The sequence below is a fragment of the Daucus carota genome, chromosome 2, assembly GCF_001625215.2.
Source record: "Daucus carota subsp. sativus chromosome 2, DH1 v3.0, whole genome shotgun sequence".
Lineage (NCBI taxonomy): Eukaryota > Viridiplantae > Streptophyta > Magnoliopsida > Apiales > Apiaceae > Daucus > Daucus carota.
Window position 1 is genome coordinate 38322313 of NC_030382.2, and position 24118 is coordinate 38346430.

Consider the following 24118-nt stretch of genomic DNA (forward strand, 5'->3'; position numbering starts at 1 on the left):
CTTTGACACGTTGTCACGCTGACCACCAAAGGCGCCAAATGTTAGTTCACCTTATCTACTTCTAGCTCGTTATTCAATCGAACCTCTGGGGAGCCATGGCTACTACCATCCACACCAGAATCACAAATCTCGGCTTATTCACCACCTCTCCAAAACCCAGTAGCGGCGCTCGTAGACCAGTGAGATGCGAGGTCAGTGTGGCCGAGAAGGATCGTCAGGTGGAGCTTAAGAATGGGAATGATTCATTGCAAATATGCAGAGTTTTGAATGGCATGTGGCAAACAAGTGGTGGGTGGGGGAGAATTGACAGAGATGATGCTGTGGAGTCCATGCTTAAGTATGCCGATGCTGGGCTTGGCACTTTCGACATGGCTGATCATTGTATGTCATGTTTTTATTATGTTTGAAATTGTTGTGATTCTTTGAAGATGAGATTATGTGGAAGTGAATCGAACTGAATATACATATGTTGTGTGTCGGAAACTGCATTGTGATTTAAAATAGGAAAGTTGAGTTTTGTGTTTGGTTTACTTTAGGTGATTGTGGTAGCATTTGGAGTGTTTTCTCAAATGTTTTAGGTTTTTATTCAGCTGTTTAACTAATTCTTACATCGATTAATAATTTAATATGAAGTAGGTTAATGGGCTTAAAAAATTGGAAAGACAAAATTGGACTGGTCGAGTGAATTATGCAATGGGATGTGGCAGGCTGATGGTGATTAGGGAGAGGAGAAAAATTAAATGAGATGATGATAATGTTGATTTGCTTGGCTATCTGGTTTACATATGGCAGATTTATTTAAGATAGTGGGAGATGGTAGACATATGTAAGATAGTCTTGACATATCCTGTAGTTGATTGCAATATTTTGTATAATAATTGGTGATGGTCGGATAGATCAAATAAAAGAGAAGATGAACTCTTCGTATGTTACTTTAGAAGCTCTGATACCATGGTAACGGTAAATGGTATCAAATCAACCAAGCGCAGGAGTTATGACATTGTAATTTATAAATTTATAAGCAATATTTACTAATAAAATTTTATTTTGAAGTATAATATCTAAATATAAAAAGAGAACCTAAGATTCTAAAAGAGTAATTGATGACTATTGCATGAGCTCGTGGGTTTACCCAGTGCGCACCCGAAGGGTAGCTGCGGGTTCCCACGTTAAAAAAAATAAAATAATAAAAAAATTACTTGTTAAAAGTATTTACTTGTTAAAAGTATTTACATGTGTTTAGATTCTATATTATGTTATATACTATATATTATGTATATATTTCAGCCTTTTTTGGTAGTCCACACTCCACATTGACCACGCCCAAATTCACCTATCTTGTTCTAAGTTGGCATTTTCATCAAACACCTGGTGTGCAATGTCTATTACCATCCACAGTACATTCACAAATCTTAGCTTATTAACCACCTATCCAAAACCCAAAGTTGTGGTTCGTAGACAAGTAAGATGTGAGATTGGCATGGCCGAGAAGGATCGTCAAGTGATCCTTAAGAATGGGAATGATTCATTGCAAATTTGCAGAGTCTTGAATGGTATGTGGCAAACAAGTGGTGGGTGGGGAAGAATTGATAGAGATGATGCTGTCGAATCTATGCTTAAGTATGCTGATGCTGGTCTTGGCACTTTCGATATGTCTAATCACTGTATGTAATTTTGTTGAGATGTTTTTTTATTAAAATGTTTGAGTTCCTTATGCTTATTCGAAACAAAGACATGAAGAAATATATAATGTAGAAGTAAAGCAAACTAAACATAGTTAAACCGCTCTTCGTAGGTAAGATGTAAGCAGGCCTTATCTTGCCCATGCGGCACTATAACTACTTAAAACCTGGACAGGAAATAACTAATAGCAAAGTTTCTACTGAATTCTGAAAACCAGCTAAAGACAAGCTGGGTTTAAAAATAATTGCCAATTTTCCAAGAGACCAACACTAATTGGGACTTGTGAAAAATAATCTCATTCATTTTCCTAGATTCCCCACTCGAAATATATGTACAAGTACTTACATTATATTTTAAAAACTACGTTTTGGTCTAAAGTAGGACAGCTGAGTTTCATTTTTGGTTTCGTTTTGTTGATTGTGATAGCACTTGAATTGTCTGTTCAAATTCTTAGATTTTTTTTTGGTGTTGCTAACAATATGCATTGGGAATAAATGTCTGGAATATATATGTGTGTGTGTAATATTAATTTTATCTGAAATGGGTTATGACTGACAAGTAATCCACATTTTTATTTTAGTTCTTCACCCCTTACTGACATGTCTTGATACAGCTGTTTAACCAAATTCTTTCAACTTTATCAAGATAAAGTAGGTTGATAAGCTGAAGAACATAAACTGCATTGAAGACCGTTCTGGTGTCTGTACTCTGTAAATAGGAAGAAAAGATAAGTTGAATGAATGCTGCGTAGGTGATGGTATGTCGCAGGCTAGTAGTGACTAGGGACGGGGGTGGAATGAAATAAGACGTTGCAATTGTATGCTCCAATATACTAATGCCAGGCTATCTACTTTTGATAGGCAAGACATATGCAAGACAGTGGATTAAATACATGTTTTTGTAGTCACTGGGGATACTGTGTTGATGAGTAAAATCGAACAAGACAGTCCAATTGTATTGTTAGATCTGCTGATGCTTGGCTCTCTACTTTAATATGACATATTTATGTAAGTGGGCAATGGCAGATATATGTAAGATGGTGTTGAAAGACCCTATTCAGAAATCCTTATATAAACAATTCTTTAGCAGTAAATTCTAGCATAGTAACATGCCCTGGTCTTTGTGTTCTGAATGATATAACATGTCTAATGTGTTGATTAATTTGGCCTCATTAATTTAAGTTCATTATGTAACAAAACTGTTCTCCTTGTATTTTTCAAAGCCTGAGTAGCTTACTTACAGAACTAATGTAACTGCTGCTTTCTCCTTTTTGTTTGAGTGTTCCTATACATGCACTCTTTCATGTTGAAGAATCCTTAGAGATTTATGTTACCGATCACACAGATGGTCCTGCAGAAGATCTTTATGGGATCTTCATCAATCGAGTTCGTAGGGAACGTCCACCAGAGTTGTTAGAAAATATCAGGGGGTGAGTTACTTCTCTTCATATTTAATGTTGCATTTGTATCTCTGGAACATCACAAGTTCAGTGTGCATCTTAGCTTTGTAATGGAAACACAATGAGCTTTAATTCATTGTAATTAACATGCATAATGAAATGGTAGATAGTGTAGAGGAATATGATTGGAATTTATATTGATATAAGTTTTGCTTTTTCTTTCTGTATCAGTCTTACCAAATGGGTACCACCACCAGTTAAAATGACGAGTAAATTTGTTCGTGATAGCATTGATGTTTCAAGAAAACGAATGGATGTTGCATCCCTCGACATGCTTCAATTCCATTGGTATTGATATATCTTTGCTACACAATATAATGGTAGACAGAGTGCAACAGCGGTTAGCAAAAGCTCGTTTAGGCCCTTATTTGTTTTCTTTTTGAACCAGGTGGGATTACTCTAATTCTGGTTACCTTGATGCTCTAAAGCATCTTACCGATCTCAAAGAAGAAGGTCAGTTTGTTTCAGTTTCCTTCAAGCAAGACCAAAAGTATATTGAAATTTGTAATTAGACTGGACTTAACTTTAGTATTTGGATGCAGGTAAGATAAAGACTGTTGCTTTAACCAACTTTGACACAGAGCGGTTGCAAATTATCCTTGAAAATGAGATTCCAGTGGTTAGCAATCAGGTAATTCATAAATATGATTAATTAGTGTTGTATGTATTATTGATGTTCTGCTAGTAGGTATGCATTGTTTTAACCTGGTAATTTGAACATTTTTCAGGTGCAACATTCCATTGTTGACATGCGCCCTCAACAAAAGATGGCTGAACTTTGCCAGCTCATGGGAGTAAAACTCATAACGTCTCTCTCTCTCTCTCTCACACACACACACACACACACCCACCCCCCCCCCCCCCCCCCCCCCCCATCATTTGGTGCTTATTAGTGTAACTATTAGTTTTGTCATGTTGGATAGTCTACTTTTTTTGTTGATAGAGAACAGTATGCAACACAAACAGAACCGCCATATAATTGCATTTGTAATATCTTTGCCGCTGAACTATATTCTTCTCATTCTAATATATGATAGCTCTTTATATGCAGGTATGGGACTGTAATGGGTGGGCTATTATCTGAAAAGTTCCTTGACACCAATTTAAATATTCCTTTTGCTGGTCCTCCTCTGAACACACCTTCCCTTCAAAAGTACAAACGAGTATGTATGCTTTCCATGAAAAACTCTGAAAAGAACATCACATACCTACATTCGAGTAAGGGTGGTTAGTTTATAATCTTGCTGTAGGTGACATCAATGAGTTGGTTAAGAACAGTTGGCACTAACTAGAGAATTGAGCCAGTATTTAGTCTTGAAGTATAACTAATGCAAATTTTAACTTGTGGAGGAATTTCAACGATTGGGTAGATTTTTTTAAACCAGATGAACAAAATCAATATGTAAGGGTGTGCACGCTGTAGTTCGGTTTGGTATTAAGCCGGGTGTGCACGCTGTAGTTCAGTTTGGTATTAAGCAACGATCATGACCAGACCGTAGTAGTTTGGTTCAGCTCAGTTGCAAGAATAGACCATAACCACATTTTTTGAAATGGTTTTTTAGGTTTTGACTTGATTGTCTACAGTTTCAGTTGATCTGTCTTTGTATATTACTTCGTTTATTATTATTTTAACAAACATAATAACCAGAAATATATGTAAAACTAAACCAAACATATCAGAATATTCTGCTTGCAGAACCTGAGGAGGGGAGTGTATCCGTATATTATTTCTACTTCTAAGAGTATGAAGGTTTTTTTCTGTGAAGCTCCGGATCATAGTAGCAGTGTTATTAGTAAAAATATCGTGGCAACATATAAAAACGAGAAACAATGAAAAACATATTCAATTAAAGGCTAGATATAGATATAGTGCATTTTTTTGCCTTTAATCCACCCAAGTTCATATATTATCGTGTTCATATCATTTATTCATCTTTTCCTGAACATGTATGTCCTGCATCAAAAAATATATATAATCTCTCTCCCTCTCTCTCTCTCTCTCTCACACACACACACACACAGAGAGAGAGAGAGAGAGAGAGAGAGAGTTGTATATATATAAATTTATTGTGTTCATTTTGCCCCTAGTACCTATGGTGGAGGTGGACACTTGGACATGGGTATGGCTACCTGGACACTCACTAATGCCAAAAACATATTAATTGCTTAAATATTGCTGAGTCCGGACACTTGGAGATGTATACATGTTGAGCACTTCCAAGTAAGTCTGGGTAAAAAGACTGAATGTTTGGAGACGCCTAGATTATGGTTTAGTTCCCCTATTTTTGGTATTGTCTGATACTGTAGCCAAATTGTCGTCTTTGGTTTCCTTGAATTTCGTTTTACGGGGTTTAGATTCGCTTTTTTTCTTTTGCACACTCCTGTGAAAAGGTGAAATATCTCATTGAATAATCCAACTACATAGTGTAAACAATAATACACTTGGAGTTGGAGATCTCAAACATACCCATATAATGGCATCAAATTAATGGCAGATGGTTGATGCTTGGGGAGGATGGAGTCTTTTCCAGGTTTTGCTTCAGACGCTCAATAAAGTGGCTTCCAAACATGGCGTCTCCATTCCAACTGTTGCTGTAAGATACATACTAGATCAGGTAAATTCGAGTTTCTCTAAATAGTTATTTCTATGATCAACTTTGGGAAGGAAAAACTTAATATTATCAATATATATACTTGACACTCAAAATTGTTTGCAGCAAGCAGTGGCAGGATCAATGATTGGTGTACGGCTTGGCCTTGCGGAACATGTTAACGACACAAATGCTGTGTTTTCTCTTGTTCTAGATGAAGATGATGTTAACAGCATTCAAGAAGTTACAAAGAAAGGGAAAGATCTGCTTAGAATAATTGGTGACTGTGGGGATGAATACCGACGTGCATAAGACTCTGATACTTAGTGAAGCCATATATTCTCGATCAATATACAGTATATACAAACACATAATATACTTTATAATTAATAATCGAGCATTTTGTATATCTTAGACACTAAGATCAGTAAGATAATCAGCAAGTTCATGTTTCAATATCAAGTAATAGTTTGGTTTGATCATAGGTTCTCTTACAAGCCAATGATGGCCTATGGGTTGATTTGAGGTTTGAACTGAAGTCATTGCTGGAAGTGACATATATATTTAACATTTGGTGGATATGGGGAGGCAAATAGACTTCTTTTTCCTTCCTTTTATTGCTTGTAGGTTGCTAAGAAATACAAGAGATGCTCCTTAAATGGTCTTCAATTGTAGAAACTTGCACATTGGGAGAGATTGATATTGATACGGCTAATTAGGCCTTTCAACTGGTTTGATGGGCGTTGTTTTACGGTTGAAATATAAATATCAAACACATCCCTTTAATTTGGACTACTTGTACTTTATTATTTGTATATTATATAATTGCACAATACAGAATACACCCCTTAACATGTTTGGGCACTGTATTATGAACTCTTTTGACCCATTTTTGTTTATTTTGACCTATCATTGTGTAAATTAAAAAGTGAAATAGATTTAAGAATAAGTTTAAATGTATTGTTACAGGTTTTCAAGTCTATTTGCCCTTTTAATTAACATAGTAATAGATCAATTAGATGAAAATAGGGCAAAAGGATCAACATGTGGCGCTAAAATATATCGGCAAAATATTGCAGGTGGTCCAAACTAAAAGGGTGCTGTTTTTGCGATTAACTCAAGTATATAGACAAGTTATAGGATTTTACAATTATAAAAAAAAATTATATGTCATTTTATTATTACTCTCACATTAACACATGTTACTCTTTCTCATGTGTCTATTAATAATTAATTTTTATTTAGATGTAAGATTTTAATTGATAAAGATAATTGATACATGAAGGAATGATTATTATTACTGAGATGGTTATTTAGATGTAAGATTTTAATTAATAAAGATAATTGATACATGAAGGAATGATTATTATTACTGAGATGGAAGCTCGTAAAAGTTGTCACGGTTTGAACCGGAACTGAATCATCGAAGAAGATCAATAAATTTTTTTTGAGTATCCATTCTGCCTTCCTGAAGATTGTTTAAATATCATTTAGTTTCTTCTTATATCTAAATGGTAAACCGAAAGAATAATTATTTTTTGAATAGTAAGAAAGAATAATCTAAAATTATATTACGGATCACGAAGACAATTGGACATTTCTTTTTTGTTTTGTTAACTAGGCAATATATTATTAAACATAAAACTTATATTAATTTATATAATCGTAGTCACAAGAGTTACATTAAAAAAAATCAGAATATTTCCATGTATGTCTCGATAAGACAGATGTAGACTTTTAGCAACAAATATACTTCACATGATCAGAAAAATAAAATTCTCAAATAATACATGAATGTAATGTGAAATAGATGAATTAATATGAGCATGAGCTGCTTGAGCATAATTTTCTTTGTATTATATATCCCGTCTCTAAAATAATACAACATCTAACAAACAAATTCACATAAACTTACGAAATATATTAAAATTAACATTTTATTAGAGCAAATTACGTACCAATTACTCTCTTTATCTTTTTTATTACACACTTTGACTTTTGATACTCATTTTAAATATTTCAATAATTTTTTTTAATTAAAATTTTGTTTTATTAAATAAAATATAATTTATGAATGATGAAATTTAAATTTACGAAAACAATCGATCCCGGATTAATGTTACTGTCATTTGGAACATTTTCAAGTTAAAAAATAAAAGAACAGGCCCAAGTTCATAAGAACTTTATAACAGATAATTTGGGCCACCCATTTCAAAACTTTGGCCCAATCCACAAAACCCTAGACATACATAGCAGTGTATATAATCAAATCTTCATTTTTGAACAAACCCTAGTAGCAGCTGCTCTCTCTGATCAACTTTCGGCAACATTTTTGCAAATTCCAGATTACCCAGTAAGCAAAAGCCATTTCTTTAACTATCTGTACATTTACTCATCCTTATATATGTATGTGTATGTATTAATTTGTTCTGAATTTGTGTGAATTTGCTTGCAGATATCAAAATGAAGGTTGTAGCTGCATACTTGTTAGCTGTATTGGGTGGTAACACTTGCCCAACTAATGATGATATCAAGAACATTCTTGGATCAGGTACTCTTTTTTTTTTTTTTTTTTTTTGCTTTCAATTCTATTGTGATTGGATGTATTTATGTTGTTAATTATGATTTATGATGTTATGTTAAAGTTATTTAATTTTTGTAGTTTTGGATGTGTTTTGTGTTTGTTGCACTAATTTTATGTGGGCTTAGTGAGATTGGGTTTTTTTTTAATTTTTTTTTTCTGTGTTTGAGGATTTCTGGGTTCCTTAATGTATGTGTTTGTATTGTAAATTTAAATTAGTAATTTACGTGTGTTCTTGAATACGTGTTTAAAGTTATGGCTATGTCCAGCTACATTTTTGTTGCGCAAATTGAAAAGATTTGTACTTGTTATAGTTTTTGATGATTTGTTGCTCCGCCTTGAATGGTTTCTGATGCTTCAGGGTTTAGGGTTACTCTCTACAGAATTAAATGTCCATGTTCACCAAAATTAGTTGTATACTAGTATACTTGATTCTTGTCATGTTTATATTTGATTATCTGGTTATTGCAAAGTGATGCAGGATTTTAAGGTCACTTACTAATTTCAGCCCTCACTTGTTTGAGTGATGAATCTTGGATTTTTGTTGCATTCGTATTTCGTTCTCATGCAAATTGCCATTAACCCTGCTTGATTAGTTAGCACGTCAGGAATACACTACTCAACTTCTTTTTTACTTGCTTCACGATTTACCCAAAAATAAAGTGATAAAAACTTAAAAGATTGTATTTTAAGTTTTGCTATGTTTATATAATTCGTTTGGAATGTAAAAGTCTTAATGTTTCAACTATAGAAAGAAAACGATACGTTTCATAAATATACTTATCATTAATAATAAGAATCATGTTTGCTGTTGAAGACTTTAAGTTATGGTGAACCTTGATTTAACATATGGATCATAAACTGATGGTACAATATTGATTAGAATATGTTCTTTTGCTCAAGACGAAATATATTGAATAATGTAAACTTTTATGAATTGCAGTTGGAGCAGATGCAGAGGATGATAAGATTGAGTTGTTACTTTCTGAGGTAAAGGGAAAGGATATCACCGAATTGATTGCATCTGGCAGGGAGAAGTTGGCTTCAGTCCCATCAGGTGGTGGTGGTGTTGCTGTGGCTGCAGCTGCCCCAGGTGCTGGTGGTGCTGCTGCTCCTGCTGCCGAGGCAAAGAAAGAAGAGAAAGTTGAAGAGAAAGAAGAGTCAGATGATGTAAGTCCTTTTATTCTTCTTTTCTTTCCATCTAGGACCTATGACCTAAAGTCTTGTGGATATCTTGGCAGCTTACTAAAATTTTAGAGATGATTTTAAAATTCCTAAATAATATTTTAAAGATGATTGCTTGCTATATACTTTAGCTTCTGAACTGCATTTTTATAACAGGGCACCTTTTATATATTATTTTAACAATTTTCTTTTTTGTTTTATTGCAGGATATGGGCTTCAGTCTCTTCGATTAAGTTGAATGAACTTTTATGCATTTTGGATTTGCGTTGTTGAGTAGTGTTTTCAGTTTCTAGACTTCAGATGACAATACTGACTTCGGTCTTTTAATTAAAACTGTTGAATGTTAAAATCGTTATTAAGGAATTGTTTTTCTATAATTAAAATTTCAGTGAAACCATTGTTTGTAACTGCCTTTGATCTCTTATTATATCTCCTTTAATGACTTTAGTTTCATTGGGATCAATCTGTTGAGTAGTGGCTTTCTGAAGTAAAGAATGCGGATCAACTCATGCTTTATTGTATCAATATTGCATAGTTCACTTTTAGTTTGAATATATATTTTGGTGCTTCATATTTAAAAACTAAATTATATACTTAACTAATGTATGTCATCATCAGTCATCACTGATATCTTTGCAGTCCATATATACTGTAATTGTAATTGATAGTATATTAGTTTTTAAGTACAAACAAATGATAATGATTTAAAGAAGAGTTTGATCTTGGGGTGGAGATGAATGGTATAGGTGTGGTTGAACTTTTGCACTAGGCTACTTCTGAGATGCATAATAGTGTCAGATTTGCCAATGCTGATAATGTTGGATTCAACCATATGTTTTTTAAGATCAGAATAATCTGATTAGGTGTTCCTTTTAGGTTTCCTCAGAAGCTTGTGTTTATGTGATGAATGTTAGGAGCACAAATTTATACCCTGAATAGCTTGAAATTGGCTGGTTTTTTATATGATCGCGGTGTAAGGAATCTTGTATGAACTCGCTATTGTGAAGTTGCAATTTTTAATAACATAATCCCATCATTCAAATATTTTAATAACTTATAAATCATAATTAAATTAATACTTTTAGTCCACTCTTATTTTAAACAAAAAATAACTATTTTGAAAATAGCCTTTACATTCGTATTAAGTATGTGTTTGATATTTCAAAAATGACTTGTTTAATCCTTTTATAGTCAAACCCATTAATTTCGACCTCCCACGAGAAAATATTACGGACAGTTTTATAAATTATAGACTATGTATTAAAAACTATATGCAAGGCAGATTATCAGTATTTTTTTAATTCTATTTTAGCAAATGAATGCGTAAATAAATTATAAAATTTGTCACAGCAAATAACTTTTGCATTTGCATTTGTATTCATGCATCCTAAACCTTTACGTATGTATTCATGTATCTGAAGAGTATTTAAGACAATGTTCGATAAATTTGCTTTAGTCCACAAACATTTTTGTTTTTTCCCCCTGCTATAAAAGTTTTCTACTTTACATTTTAAAAGAAATAACAGCAAAAATAAAGGCCTTAAAGGGTAAGTAAACCTCTGTGCTTTTATTTTTGAAAGAAACTATAAGAGCAGATGAAACGACACCTTGTTTTGAAAGTGTTGTCAGGATAATTCTGAACCACTTGAAATAGTATCAGAATTTAATCAGTAAAATACAGTTCCTATTGCGTTTATGATCGTTTTGGTGCACAAGTTTAAACAGAAAAAACTACTAAGCATTGCTACAAAAACAGATTGTAAACTTAATGCTTAAGAGAACCTCAATAATTCATGTCTAACATTAGAGCACATAGCCCGACATCAAAGCAGCAAAGCAAGGAAATGTGGCCAACATCAAAACCCTGCAAGGAAAGCCCTACACAAAACAGAATTAAACTCTTCCAGGTCATTATCTTATACCTTTTCATTGTGCATACAGCAACAACTACTTCAAAGAGGAAGGACATCTTCAGCAAATAACACCTAGCACAACAGACATTATTACCACAAAAATTATAAAATATATTTAATTTCTTAACTTCAGTAGAAAAGGTGTCTTGTAATGATGACACAAATAGCATATATATGCACTGTTATCACTATTATTAGTTTTGACTTTATGCTCATTTCATTTTTTTATGTTCGATTAAATAAAAGCTTTAAGGTTTAGAAATATATATTGGCAATGGCTTTATTGATAATAATATATATATATAAGAGATTGATGTCGAGAAAATAGAGCAGAAATTGATTATACATTCAGAAGCTGCAGAAATATTTAAAAGAAAGAAAAGCAAAAAAAAATCTCCAAAGTGTACCTGATAAGGTGCAAGTTATTATCACCAGTACACTGGACAGGTCACTTGATAGCCCCTACTACTTGGGAACAGTCACATTTAGGATTTTTATGTCATCATACGGTTTGTCTTGCTTGTCTACCTTAGCTCTTTCAATATCCTGCAAGGACATCAATTTATCAAAGGTTAAATACATTATAGGGATTTATTCAGGCGTATAAACAAGAAACTGAAGCAACCCGTCTATCAAGATGGCAGCAAGGTACTTCCAAAATATAGTTGTATATTATGTGCTATAATTTCAGCTGTTTAACACTTCTGATAGTCCGACACTTAGATATAACCTAGCATCAAATAAAGTCTATAACTTGTATAACACCAAAAAAACACTTGGAATTTCTAAATTTAAGCACCATGAGTTTTAAACTAAGTCTAAAGATAGAGTCTCGAGCTGGAGCTCATGGTGAACAGCTAGACAATATGCCACATAGCAGAGACCAAATATATTCAGAATCAGAAGACGGGGAAAAAAAAATTAATAAACAGAAGATACATGTACATACCTGTACCACATCCATCCCCTTCACAACTCTACCAAAAACTGTATGCTTATTGTCCAGCCAGGGCGTGGCGACAGTAGTGATAAAGAATTGCGAGCCATTAGTATTTGGTCCAGCATTTGCCATCGAGACTGTGAAAGGCCTATCGTGCCGTAAACTGCAAATAATACAATTTTTTAATGCAAACACACAAAAACAAATGTAAGAGGTAGCTTGTATAAAGGATCCTAAACTAAAGTCCTATACAGATTTACAATAATCTTTTGGCATAATGGGTAGTACAAAGCTATCATATGACATATTTGTTTAAACCCTTAATTACATTTCTTTACTGATGGATTGCATCCATGGAAACTGAATATCATAAATTTAACTCTAAAGCATATAAGTCAATAAAGGAATATTGAAATAACCACAACTGCCATCTACCACAGCCGATGGGGCCCACACCAGTCATCCGACGATGAGTATACTTTTTCTCTTTGATGCCTGGATGACATTATAAATTATACACAAATGCTACGAAGAGCAAATCTAATCGTGAAAAGAGATAAAAGCAAACAATCATAGCTCAACCACGTATCTACCATTATATCTGATACAGATACTGGTGATCAAACAAAGGTGATACTCCAAAGCCTCATTTTTAATTAAGCAATAACAACATTCTGGTCTTTTGAAGTATATACTCATGTTACAATCTTTAGCCCTCACTTTCTTTCTCCTTTAAAATTAAACTACAATCCCATGATGATCTTGAATATGTTTATCAACGTGTTACTGTAATAGAGCTTTAAATTAATTAATACCCTTTAAGTTATTATAATAGCATTATCACATGCAGCATTCTGATAATCATAACATAATAGATCCTCACTATAATATCATGAAATATCACCTTTTGTGAAACTCATCCTCAAACTCCCTTCCCCATATAGATTGTCCACCGGTACCATCTCCCAACGGGTCTCCGGTCTGTACCATAAACCCTCTGATGACCCGATGAAAAATCAAACTGTCATAATATCCATTTCTGCAGTGGGTTGTAAAATTCTCCACGGTTTTTGGACATTCTTCTGGGTATAATTTCATGTGAACGTCACCCATTGTAGTGTGCATAATCTGGCACATTTAAGATTAGAGAACATCAATGAGTGAAAAACTCATAGTGCATAAAAAATATAGAAAGACAATTGAACAAGAGGGCAGCAGCAACATTTCTATAAACAACTTCTTTTTAAACATTTAAAATTGAAATATAATGTCAATTTTAGAGTCTATAAAGCAGTTGTTTTAAAAGAAAAAAATATAGTGACAAGTTGAGATAACTTGTTTTCTTTAATCAAATAATAAACTTTAGGGCAGTAGCACAGAAAAAGGTCATATCTAGTATTTCCATTTGTCTGACTACTGCATCCAAATCAAATAAATCTTCCATAACTGAGACCTTCACACCACTTTTATTATTGTAGAAAGTATTGGTCCACAAAATAGTAGCTAGCAAACAAATTTTTAGAAGGTAAAGTTGACCGCCACCGAGAAAAATATTATCCTAAAGAGATTTACAAAATAATGGGCCATGTTTCTAAATGATGGTTCACAAAAACAGCTTAATGGAGAAACCTACCACATTGTCTGGAAGTGATGTTGTTGAAGATTTTCCAATATCAGACACAGCAAGAAGTTCATCAGCAGGAGGCTTTTCATTAAAGACATCTCTGCCTTTCGTTGCATCTTCAGGCTCCTCTGGTTCTCTCTGGCTAATTAAACCATGGTGAATGTAAGTACTTAACATAATAGAGCTAGAATATCAAGATCAGCATGTATATCATGTACACAAAAATTGGCAGTTCATATTAAGAACACAAAAAATTGGCAGTTCTTATTACAACTCGTAGGGAATATGTTCCTTTAGCAGCAATAATTGGAGGGTTTCGGTTGATCCTTTCCAGAGAATAATATTATTTTCCTTATAAGACACTCATATAGTAGGTAACATCGATGGAGCGATGGTTTCGACTGTTTGAATTCTTTTCCTCTGTTGGTAAAACAGGGATTCAAAAGATAGCTGAGATTTAATATGTAGTATTGTCTTAAGAAACTATCACTGGTCATAATAATTTTGGGTTAGATGCTTACATCCGCAATGTCCAAACTAAATTTACTTTCCAATAGCTAAAAGCCTTCAGCTCGAGTTGTGCCAGACCTCAATTGGAAAATTTTAGGAAGAAATGAATACCAAGGGTTGAATCTAAACATTTTTTTAAAGGACTTCATTGTTGGTTCAAAGTGAGTCCCTAAATTGTATCAGTTTAAATCTCTAGCTATTGCTTGTCACACTTTTTAAAGCCTAAAAAAATTGTTGTGGGCCAAACTGTCTTCAACATATGTTGCATGAAAATGGAGTATGTGCTCAAGGGAGAGATGTCAGGAACACTAGACTAGTGATGTACTGCATAATAAGAGTAATGCTAGTAACTAAGGTAGTTCAGTAATATTACTTGATGGGCAGTTTAGTATAAATAGTAACACTTTGTAATCATTTCGGTTATGCAATGACAAAAGAGATGTTTTGCACCATTCTTATTTCTCTCTCTGGGGTTTCTATCTCTAAGTTCTCTGTTCTTTGCTTAATCTCTCTCATTATTCATCTAAATCTCTCTGTATCTCTCTAAAGATCTCTTTTAATCTGTTAATCTATGTATGTTCTATGTCTAGAACTACAGAAAAAAAAACAACAAAAGCAGTCGCAAACAGCTCAGGCGTTCAACAATTCCTGACAAATGACAATAGACACTAGAGTGGATAAAACTGCATCACCTCGTATGTTTCATGTGAATCTAGTATGTGCATAAGAAAGCAATAGGAATGCTGAAGGCAGTGACAACTCTAAAACCAAGGCATATGAGGAGATGTTCAAGCATCTAGACACCAAGGAGAAAAAGAATGTTATTTTTAAATTAAAAAAACCTCAAGAAAAGCCAGAGTGACTTGGGTTATGCCTATGTAAGGCACATTAATGATGATGACAAACACATGTTGCTTAAGGATGTCAATATCTGACACAGCAATAATGCTGGGTGCTCTCGTGTCAACACAAAACATTATGAAAAGGACACAGTATCAGAGTAGGAAAGAACTCGAGGAGAAATCACTGCAGTACGAATTTCTAGTTTATTGTCATGATTTTCGGCAATCAAAAATCAGAGCAGTGGAGGATAGAGAAGGAAAAACACCACCGATAGGCGATAAGACTCAAGGAACAATGTTGGTAGCAAATGGTCTTTCTTGGTGTGAACAGAAGCGGGGGCATAATATTCTCAAACTCTAAAGATTCTTCAGAAGACTGAGTGAGATGGATTTGAGCGCCGGATCTCCTGCAAGGCTCAGAATTCTGAAATTGGGGGTACGCAAAGTGATGGTTTAAGGGTGGTTTGAGGCTGTAGAATTTTTTCAGCTTCTTTTATTGTACCTATTATATATTTTGCATTATGTTGTTTCCTTAAAGACCAGCCCCACTTGCAAAACAAAACAAAATTTATTATACATGCATATTACAACATTTGAAAGACGAGAGACAGAAAATATCAATCATAAATATAATATGTACTAACACAATGAGGTAAATACGAGAGACAGTAAATACATGCGGTCACATATAATTTGGTTTATGTAGTAACCGTTGTTGGATATTGACAAAGTTGTAAATCACTAAGAAGCATGGAGAAGTACAAACTTTTATCCTTTTGGTTGAATGTAACATATTCTAGTGGTATTTCTTACAACATATATACGAACACAATGAAGAGGACTCTATTATCTTAAATTGAACCTACAAATTAATATTACCTTCAGGCTTCAGACATTTTCTTTTATGGGTGCATCACTGCATCTACAAAAAATTATAAGATTTAAAATTATACTATACGTGTTTCAGAACTTGTAATACCTAAACAAATATATGCGGTGTTTCTTGAAAGCGCAACATAACAGTGTAGGATCAGTGAGAGGTTCTTTGCTTTCATTTGCATTCACAGCAGCAGCAGGAATTTTCCGTACTCTTTTACTGCTCCGATCACCTTGATACAAGGCAATCCTCAAAAATCTATCATTGTTCTCCACCTTCCCAAGAATTCGGGAAACTTTATTTGTATGCAAGTTTACAACCTATCAACACATGTACAAGAAAAGAACATTATTACAAATTTACATAGGAAAAGAAAAAAGCACCTCAGAGCATTATATTTCATAGCAACACATTTATGTAAATGTGAAGTTTCAGAGCATCAAATGTCTTACTTTAATGCCAAGGAGGGTCGCGTATATAAGAAAGTTCGAACTTTCATCAAATAGTGCATTTGGCTGTGGAGCACTTTCTGTTTTTTCGAATTCCTTCTCAACAGCCATCCTTCGTCCAAAATCAATGGCTTCAAGACGGTATAAAGGTGCATCACTTCTCTGTAGATCTTGGGCGACCTAGTATATACAAAAGATTTGTCTTACAAAGATGTTTTTAGGAATAAAATGTGGAGAATGAAATCAACTTATAAATTAGTAGCAAACCTCCAAGGACTCGTCATAAACACGCCTTAGTTTGCCTGTTCTAAACCAAAATACACGAATTCTGCGATCTGGTGATGTGATGCAAAACTGCTTACCATCTGGACTTACCTGCAAACCACAAAGGAATTTTAGTAATGAATCAAAGGACTAAACTACATATGCAAATGTTTTCAAACAAGATTACAGATACGTATTCTTGCTCAGGTTCATAGCAAAGAGACAATTTAGTATTAACATGTCTAAGAGTAGTATAATAGAAGTAGTTCACCTCAATTGAAGACACAGTTGTTTTACATTTCACAATTTCAAAGAGGTCAGTATCACTTTTGAATTTGAACTTCACCCTGTATACAACCAAAGAAATATAAACCACATTTAGGATGCCATTAAATAGACAAGGAGCTCTTTTAGTAAGATAATTTGATACAATTTGATAATAGTGTGTTAAGATATCAATTCAGATCTGTGTACTGCACAGGATACTATTTATAAAGGAACGGCCTGGTAATTGACAGAATTAACTAATCTTTATTGAAAATTTGGCCTACAAATAGAATATATTCTTGATATATGGTTTGACTCTAATGTACAACTATATATAAACATCAACGGATATTTGTGCTACATAAACACGTACTCATTCTCAGGGAACTTTAGTGTGGCAGGGTTCCAGTACTCAATAATACCCTTATCATCTGCGGAGATCATAGAATCAAGTACTTGGTTGTATTTCATAACTTTTACTGGTCCCAAGTGTATCTGTGAGAGCAAAAAATTAATTCGTCAGAGCAAGAACGAGAGGTTAGAAATTAATACTCAGGTGAACTTATCAATGACATACCTCTTTCGAGATAATTGCTTCACTTGAACCATCCCTAGCATCATAAATATGCACTGATGGGGAGTTGCGATCACTGACTGCAAGCTTAGCTTTAACATCCCCTTGTTTGTAAACCCATTCAACAGCACCAGGTATGTATGGAAGCCGCAGCATAACCATCATGTCATAATTGACCACGTCGTATATTTTCACAGAGTGATCATTTGAAATGGTGCAGCAAAGTAACCCATCGACACTGACCTACATAGTTAAACCAAGTCAAAATGATGATTGCATTTATACAGTATTCGCAAAATATTTAAAAACATATAACCTCGTTCTACGTTACCCGGACTCTTCATTTTGCCTCGAGTACCCGTGTCGGACACTCGACACTCGGACATGGGTATGGACACTCCGACACTTATTTTAGGCCACAAACATGTGAAATTTTCAAGATATTGCCGAGTCCGACACTCGGACACGTATCCAGTTTGGACACTTTCAGCCGAGTCCGGGTAACATAGACCACGTTCAATTAAAGAAACATAGTGCCCTAAAAAAAGTGTAGCAGCCCATTTCAAGAAATAGTGCTTGGTCAAAATTATAAACTATTCCAGATGCTTCACTATGCATTACAGCAGGGAAAAGGAAATGAAGAAAAATATTACATCCTCACCAAAAAAAATATTACTTGCATGAGTACATATGTCAAAAACTTCCACTTATAACCGCTATTACACCTTTTCAGCTTCTGTAGGGTCAGGAGGCTCCCATTTAACAATTTTATGAACTTGATACTATTACTGTAGATGCACAACTACAGTGAGAATAGTGGATCAGGCACGGAAAGCTAGATATAAGGTATTAGCTAAAGCACAACATGGATAGCACTAGTCCCAACTGGGTACTAACTGCTAAGCACTCAAGTGAGGCCCCCTGAATTGGCTTTTGGACTGGATTCAACGAACTGTAGCAGAAGAGCTGAGTTCGTCTTGTCACCCAAGTTAGCTGGTCCTTCTAAAGTAATCAAGTAGGTTAATGAAGTTGTCTGTGCTCTAAAGTCTAAACCGTAATGTGTAATGCAAAATTCATTGTTGCTCAAGATTTTCTTGAGTTAAGGTGTTCAAAGTTCCATGGCGAGGTATCTTTTTCACTGCTTACTTAACCTCCTTGTCATAAGCTAAAATGCTGCCACAGTATGTTCAGATCTTCATTTTAGGCTAATTAAGGTTACGCTTGAGTTCTTGGTGCAATGGATGGGTCACCTGAATCTACTTTTGAACCACAAATCCATTACAAAGATTATAACCAAAAACAATTTACATTGTCATCACCACTCCAGTAGTCAAGAATACTAAACCTTGAGTAGGTAAAGTTCAGAGTCCTCTTAAAAAAGACCTAAGAAAAGCATCAGTCATTACAAAGAGAAGTGAACACCGAAAACTCCTATTAACCAATGTACTAAAGGCATATATGACAAGAACCTTATTAAGGGACCATAATATATGCAAACAGAGTAAAGGACTTCCCATATCCAATAATGAGTGCAGAGACATACAATCTGACAACTCTCTCGACATTATAGAGAATGTTGTACCCGCAACTTGCAAAGGAGTTGAGACTACGAGTAGGGAGAGTCCATGTGAAAAAGGCAAAAACAACGGTTTTAAGCACAAATTTTAACAATCTATAGAATACCTCACACTAATCAATAAAATTCAAATCCAATTCCATAAGAATTAAAAACTGCGACAAGACTACCCTGTCATCAATTTGTGGTTTTATGCATTAAAAATGTTGAAGTTCAAGCACAGGATCAGCTGAGAAGCACTATTCGAATCCCACATGTCTAGAGTGTGGAACAATCAACACAAAGAGTCGATGACAAGAGAAAAGATATATAAGATAAAAGGACAGATAACTCACAGCCAAGCCTTCAATAGGGCCCAAGTGGGATCTGAAATGCTTTGCAAACTCAATACCAACTCCTTTTTTCTTCCAAAATTTTAAGTGTCCTATAAGAAATGAATCAAGATAAACAAAAATAAGAACAGGTACCAACTACCAAGATAACACATAAGTAATCAGATGTACCAGAACATACTTTTGTTAAATCTAATTTTGACGTTGTTACATGCATCAATAGAAGATAATTGCATTTAAAATCCAGTATAAAATTTATCCCAATAAAGCTACATGCTCTAATTTCCACCTCCTGGAAGTCGATTCTGATTCAACAAATTTTAAGTGCTCTAATGGAATATTTGAGTGTATTTGGTAGGAATGACATGCTTTCTAAAAGAAATCAAATGATATGGGTTTGATTCAATTCAACAACATTCAAGTATAATTTCAAGTTTGTAATGTGAAATGATAACTCTTAATTTATGTAATTTGAAATGAACTCCATGTCTCCAAACAATTTTTTGAAGTAATAGAGTTGAAGTAACAAGACATAGGGCATTCACCACAAATATGAATGTCTACCCAAGCAATTAGAAATGACAAAGCATAATGCACATTATATAAATTGTAAGATTACTGTAAATGAATCAAAAAAAAATTATATCATCAATAAGAACAAACTTTTCGATGCCAAGAGAGCAATATAAACTTCATTCTATACTAATTCCAGGAAATCAATTTAATAGGGAAAGAAGTTAGTCAAGTTACGTTTGTCGGAAAGTTATACACACACACATATGACTATATACAGCAGTCATATGTGGGCACCCTCGTATTAGTATCTACAACTTTATGTGCACATGCATATATGTAAATGTAGTCTTACCATCAAGACTCCCAGTTATAAAAAAATCTGCTGCGGATACTGCAACATGCGTGACCACATCCCGATGCATGTAACTCTTCTCATACCTGTAAAATGAATATCGCAGTTAAGATCACATATTTGCTAAGGTCAAAGTAGACTTCAAGTACGATATGATGCATTTGAAATGCGCTGGATTTTTTGAAGTGAATCTGACTTTGCTGTGCTTAGCGCTTAAGCTGCTTATAGTGCACTTAAAAATTTAATAACACTGAGTCACACCCATGTAGGATCTCAAATTCTCTACATAATTTAATATTAAATCTTACAAATACTCACATGTTTATAGTAGAAATTATCATAAAATTTCATGTAGGGGTGGCAATCCAAAGTTCGGGTCAATTTTTTTGTTTTTAAATGGGTCAGATCTGAGCCGGGCTCATATTAATTAAAATAATAAAACTGAATATTTAAAGGCATATGAAGGGCAAAGAATACAAAAAAAAATTAAAAAATTTGATGACATTTGAGCGGAATCTTCAAACCCTGAGCCAAAAATTTAATTTAATTGGCCTTTTATATAAAGCTTAAGTGCTAAGGAAAACACCATATTGATCAAGGTCACAATCAAGAGTGACTGATGCAAACAAACAAAAGGCGTGCAATTTGGTTCAATATTAACTAGGTTCAGCTGATTGACAAGACTGAGAATAAGGACATTCAGCATGAGAATAGGAAGAAGAGATCGAATTTATAAGGAATTAGCGTCTGGATGCCAACTATAACGAAAATTCTGATAATTTTGACAGTGGAGAGGAAAGGTTGATGGACAAAATTAGGTTCATTACCTTCTTAATATCTCTATTTATAATCAAAATTGAACCTTTTTTTCCGAACAAATAAGTTTGCACTCATTCATCTACAAGTATATATATATGTGTTATCCCATATATCAAAATGTTAAATTAAGTTTGCATTCATTCATCTACAAGTATATAATGTTAATATCTTTAGACCGCTCATTCAAATCTCCCCCACTTTTTGACTAATGTTTTTCTTTCTCATTTGTTGACCACCAACCAACCATCTACAAGTATATATGTGTGTTATCCCATATATCAGAAACTAACTCATCTTCTTCTTCCATCTCCACAAATACGATCATCTTTTCTGGCGATTTTGTCATTGATGAAAACTGTTTGCCATATAAATTCGCCATTGTCTACACCCACACCCACACCCACACACACACACACACACACAGAGAGAGAGAGAGAGAGAGTTAGAGTACATTGGACTATTTGTCACATATTTGTTGACTCTTCTCATGTATGTAGATAGATTACTAACTGTTATTATAATTGATAAAAAGCTAATAAGATAATAAATTACTAAGTTCATATTACATTCTCAAAGAAGCAACTACTTATGATAAGAAAAACAAGTGCCACTTCAATCTAGAGTAGTCGGAAGGCCTGTACAAGATCAAGGTTTATGATGACTAAGACGGTCAACAATGTGATACTATAGGGTCTTGGTTATATTCATGCTTTGGATGATTAATTTATATCAAAAGTTTCAACTGTCAGTGTCATACAATTCCTCATATCGTTGTTACAACTCCTCGATAAGTGACATGCCATCTTTCTTGTGTCATCGGAATCCCAAGAAAAACAGGTTCCAATAATATAACTAATATGTTATAGTAAAATCAGAGTAAAATCATCAAACATTATCAAAGGGAAAATTAAACTGAAAGAGTAGGTAAGCTAGGCATGTCTATAAGCAACATATAATTATAGGTACAATCTAATTATTTAAATGTAATCAAGAAAACCTATGTTACCCGGACTCGGCTGAAAGTGTCCAAACTGGATACGTGTCCGAGTGTCGGACTCGGCAATATCTTGAAAATTTCACATGTTTGTGGCCTAAAATAAGTGTCGGAGTGTCCATACCCATGTCCGAGTGTCGAGTGTCCGACACGGGTACTCGAGGCAAAATGAAGAGTCCGGGTAACGTAGAAGAAAACAACTATTTTAGTCATACTAAAGCTTAAGCAGTGGCCGGGCTGAGTATATGAAAGCAAAAAGGTGCATAACTATTGTTTCGATTTTTAAAAAGTCTAACTGCACAATTGACTAATACGAGGAAAAAAAACACTAATCTCAATAATTGGCATAAACGAAAAATCACTAATCTAAATACTCGGCTCATTTAAACTCAGCTTTGTGAACTTGTGAGGTAAGTAAAACATAAGCAGAAGGCCAATTCAACTAGTAGACATTACTAACATAATTTCGAAAATTAAAAACAGCAATAAACCGAATTGAGGATATAAAATCGACAATAAGTAAACACGAAGAATAAGGCAGATAGGATGCATACATGTTAGCGGAGGGGAGAGAATCGAGGTAAGCTTGCTCGAACTGGAGAGGACGCTTGCGGCGGACTTGAGGCGGAGCGGGTCCCACCATTGCCTCCTCCTCCGTGTCATCTTCTACCACGGCGGCGGTGACGGCGTCGATCTCCGGTTGTGTATTTAAATTCTCTTGAGAATCCATGAGTAGAGACTGATTGTTTTGGGTTTAGTGCGTGAGGTGTGTGTAATTTAGGGGACGATGCAGAAAGCGGGAAGGCTTGGGGGTTTTATTTTTCTGGATCTTGTTTTTGTGATTTTGAGTTATCCATTTTCAAATGTATGGCCCAATAGGATTTTTCAGAGGGTGTAGAATAGAAATAGTTTTGGACCCAGCCCAACACCTAAAAGTTATAGGGCTACATCTATCTAGTAAGTTAATTTTTTGAAAGCAACACAATAATTATTAAACGATTTCTTAAAAAAAATAATATTAAACGATAATATTATCAAAAAGTAAAGAATAAAATTTAATTTTAGTACACGATTCTCAAAGAATTTTATATTTCTCCCGGTTCTATTGGAACCCTAAATTGTATAACAAAAAAAAGAACTATAATTTCAAAATCCCACACAAATTATGATTAACTTATACATCAAAAAGATTTGATCATTGCCTTGCACCTCCAAACCCAATTAGAATTTGCTCTCTTTTTCCACCCCCTATTTTTCTTCTTCATTTCCGAAAAAAAAAATAATTTGAGTCTCAACACAGTCTCTTGTTTCTTTAATGCCTTTTATCTCTATCTTTTAATTAGTTTTTTCATTAATAAGATTAATATATAATAATATATTAATTATTATTAGTATACAAATCCAGTAACTTTTCCACGGTAACTTTCACATACTATTATATTTTACAGATGCAATTTAGCCGGTCTTTATAACCATCCAATGAAACGTGTTATTTTGTATTAGTTTTTTAATCTAATTTTATACTTTTGTCATTTTTACATGGTAACAGAAGAAAATGGTGTTTGAGAAAAGCGCGATTGTCATTGATAATTATATTTGAATTTATTGATTTTTCGTATTTGTATATATCTAAGTTTTTTTATAAATTCGATATATTCAAACTCTGAGATTCGTTAATAACTGAATTTAAGCTTAATTTATTATTGCAATAACCGTAACATTGTTCTTTTTTTGAAAAAATAACTATAAGATTGTTAATAAATATTTTGA

The 24118-nt window shown here is 34.0% G+C and overlaps 3 protein-coding genes across 5 annotated transcripts; 2 read left to right on the forward strand and 1 right to left on the reverse strand.

The window, feature by feature from the left end:
- LOC108209647 (flagellar radial spoke protein 5) lies at positions 1-6344 on the forward strand. Of its 2 annotated transcripts, none has more exons than XM_017380665.2 (9): positions 1-381; positions 3028-3112; positions 3314-3430; positions 3531-3595; positions 3685-3773; positions 3871-3950; positions 4194-4305; positions 5638-5757; positions 5860-6344. In XM_017380665.2, exons 1-9 carry the CDS (start codon positions 96-98, stop codon positions 6043-6045), a joined length of 1140 nt encoding a protein of 379 aa, XP_017236154.1. In that variant the 5' UTR covers positions 1-95; the 3' UTR covers positions 6046-6344. The 2 variants fall into 2 exon arrangements, with proteins under 2 accessions (XP_017236154.1, XP_017236155.1); XM_017380666.2 differs by lacking the exon at positions 1-381 and adding an exon at positions 1543-1664.
- A 1606-nt stretch (positions 6345-7950) lies between these two features.
- On the forward strand, positions 7951-9906 carry LOC108206525 (large ribosomal subunit protein P2A). The gene is made up of 4 exons (XM_017376855.2): positions 7951-8086; positions 8189-8284; positions 9258-9484; positions 9706-9906. The coding sequence occupies exons 2-4, from the start codon at positions 8197-8199 to the stop codon at positions 9730-9732; spliced, it is 342 nt and encodes a 113-aa protein (XP_017232344.1). The 5' UTR covers positions 7951-8086; positions 8189-8196; the 3' UTR covers positions 9733-9906.
- Positions 9907-11045: 1139 nt separating this feature from the next.
- LOC108209886 (peptidyl-prolyl cis-trans isomerase CYP71) lies at positions 11046-23170 on the reverse strand. 2 transcript variants are annotated; one of them, XM_017381085.2, is made up of 14 exons: positions 22903-23170; positions 20536-20621; positions 19671-19759; positions 17763-18002; positions 17559-17680; positions 17190-17265; positions 16922-17029; positions 16658-16834; positions 16308-16525; positions 13986-14118; positions 13257-13480; positions 12362-12515; positions 11820-11958; positions 11046-11377 (listed from the first exon to the last, which is right to left on the reverse strand). In XM_017381085.2, the coding sequence occupies exons 1-13, from the start codon at positions 23076-23078 to the stop codon at positions 11878-11880; spliced, it is 1884 nt and encodes a 627-aa protein (XP_017236574.1). In that variant the 5' UTR covers positions 23079-23170; the 3' UTR covers positions 11046-11377; positions 11820-11877. The 2 variants fall into 2 exon arrangements, with proteins under 2 accessions (XP_017236574.1, XP_017236573.1); XM_017381084.2 differs by having other exon boundaries at positions 11245-11484.
- Positions 23171-24118: the final 948 nt, after the last annotated feature.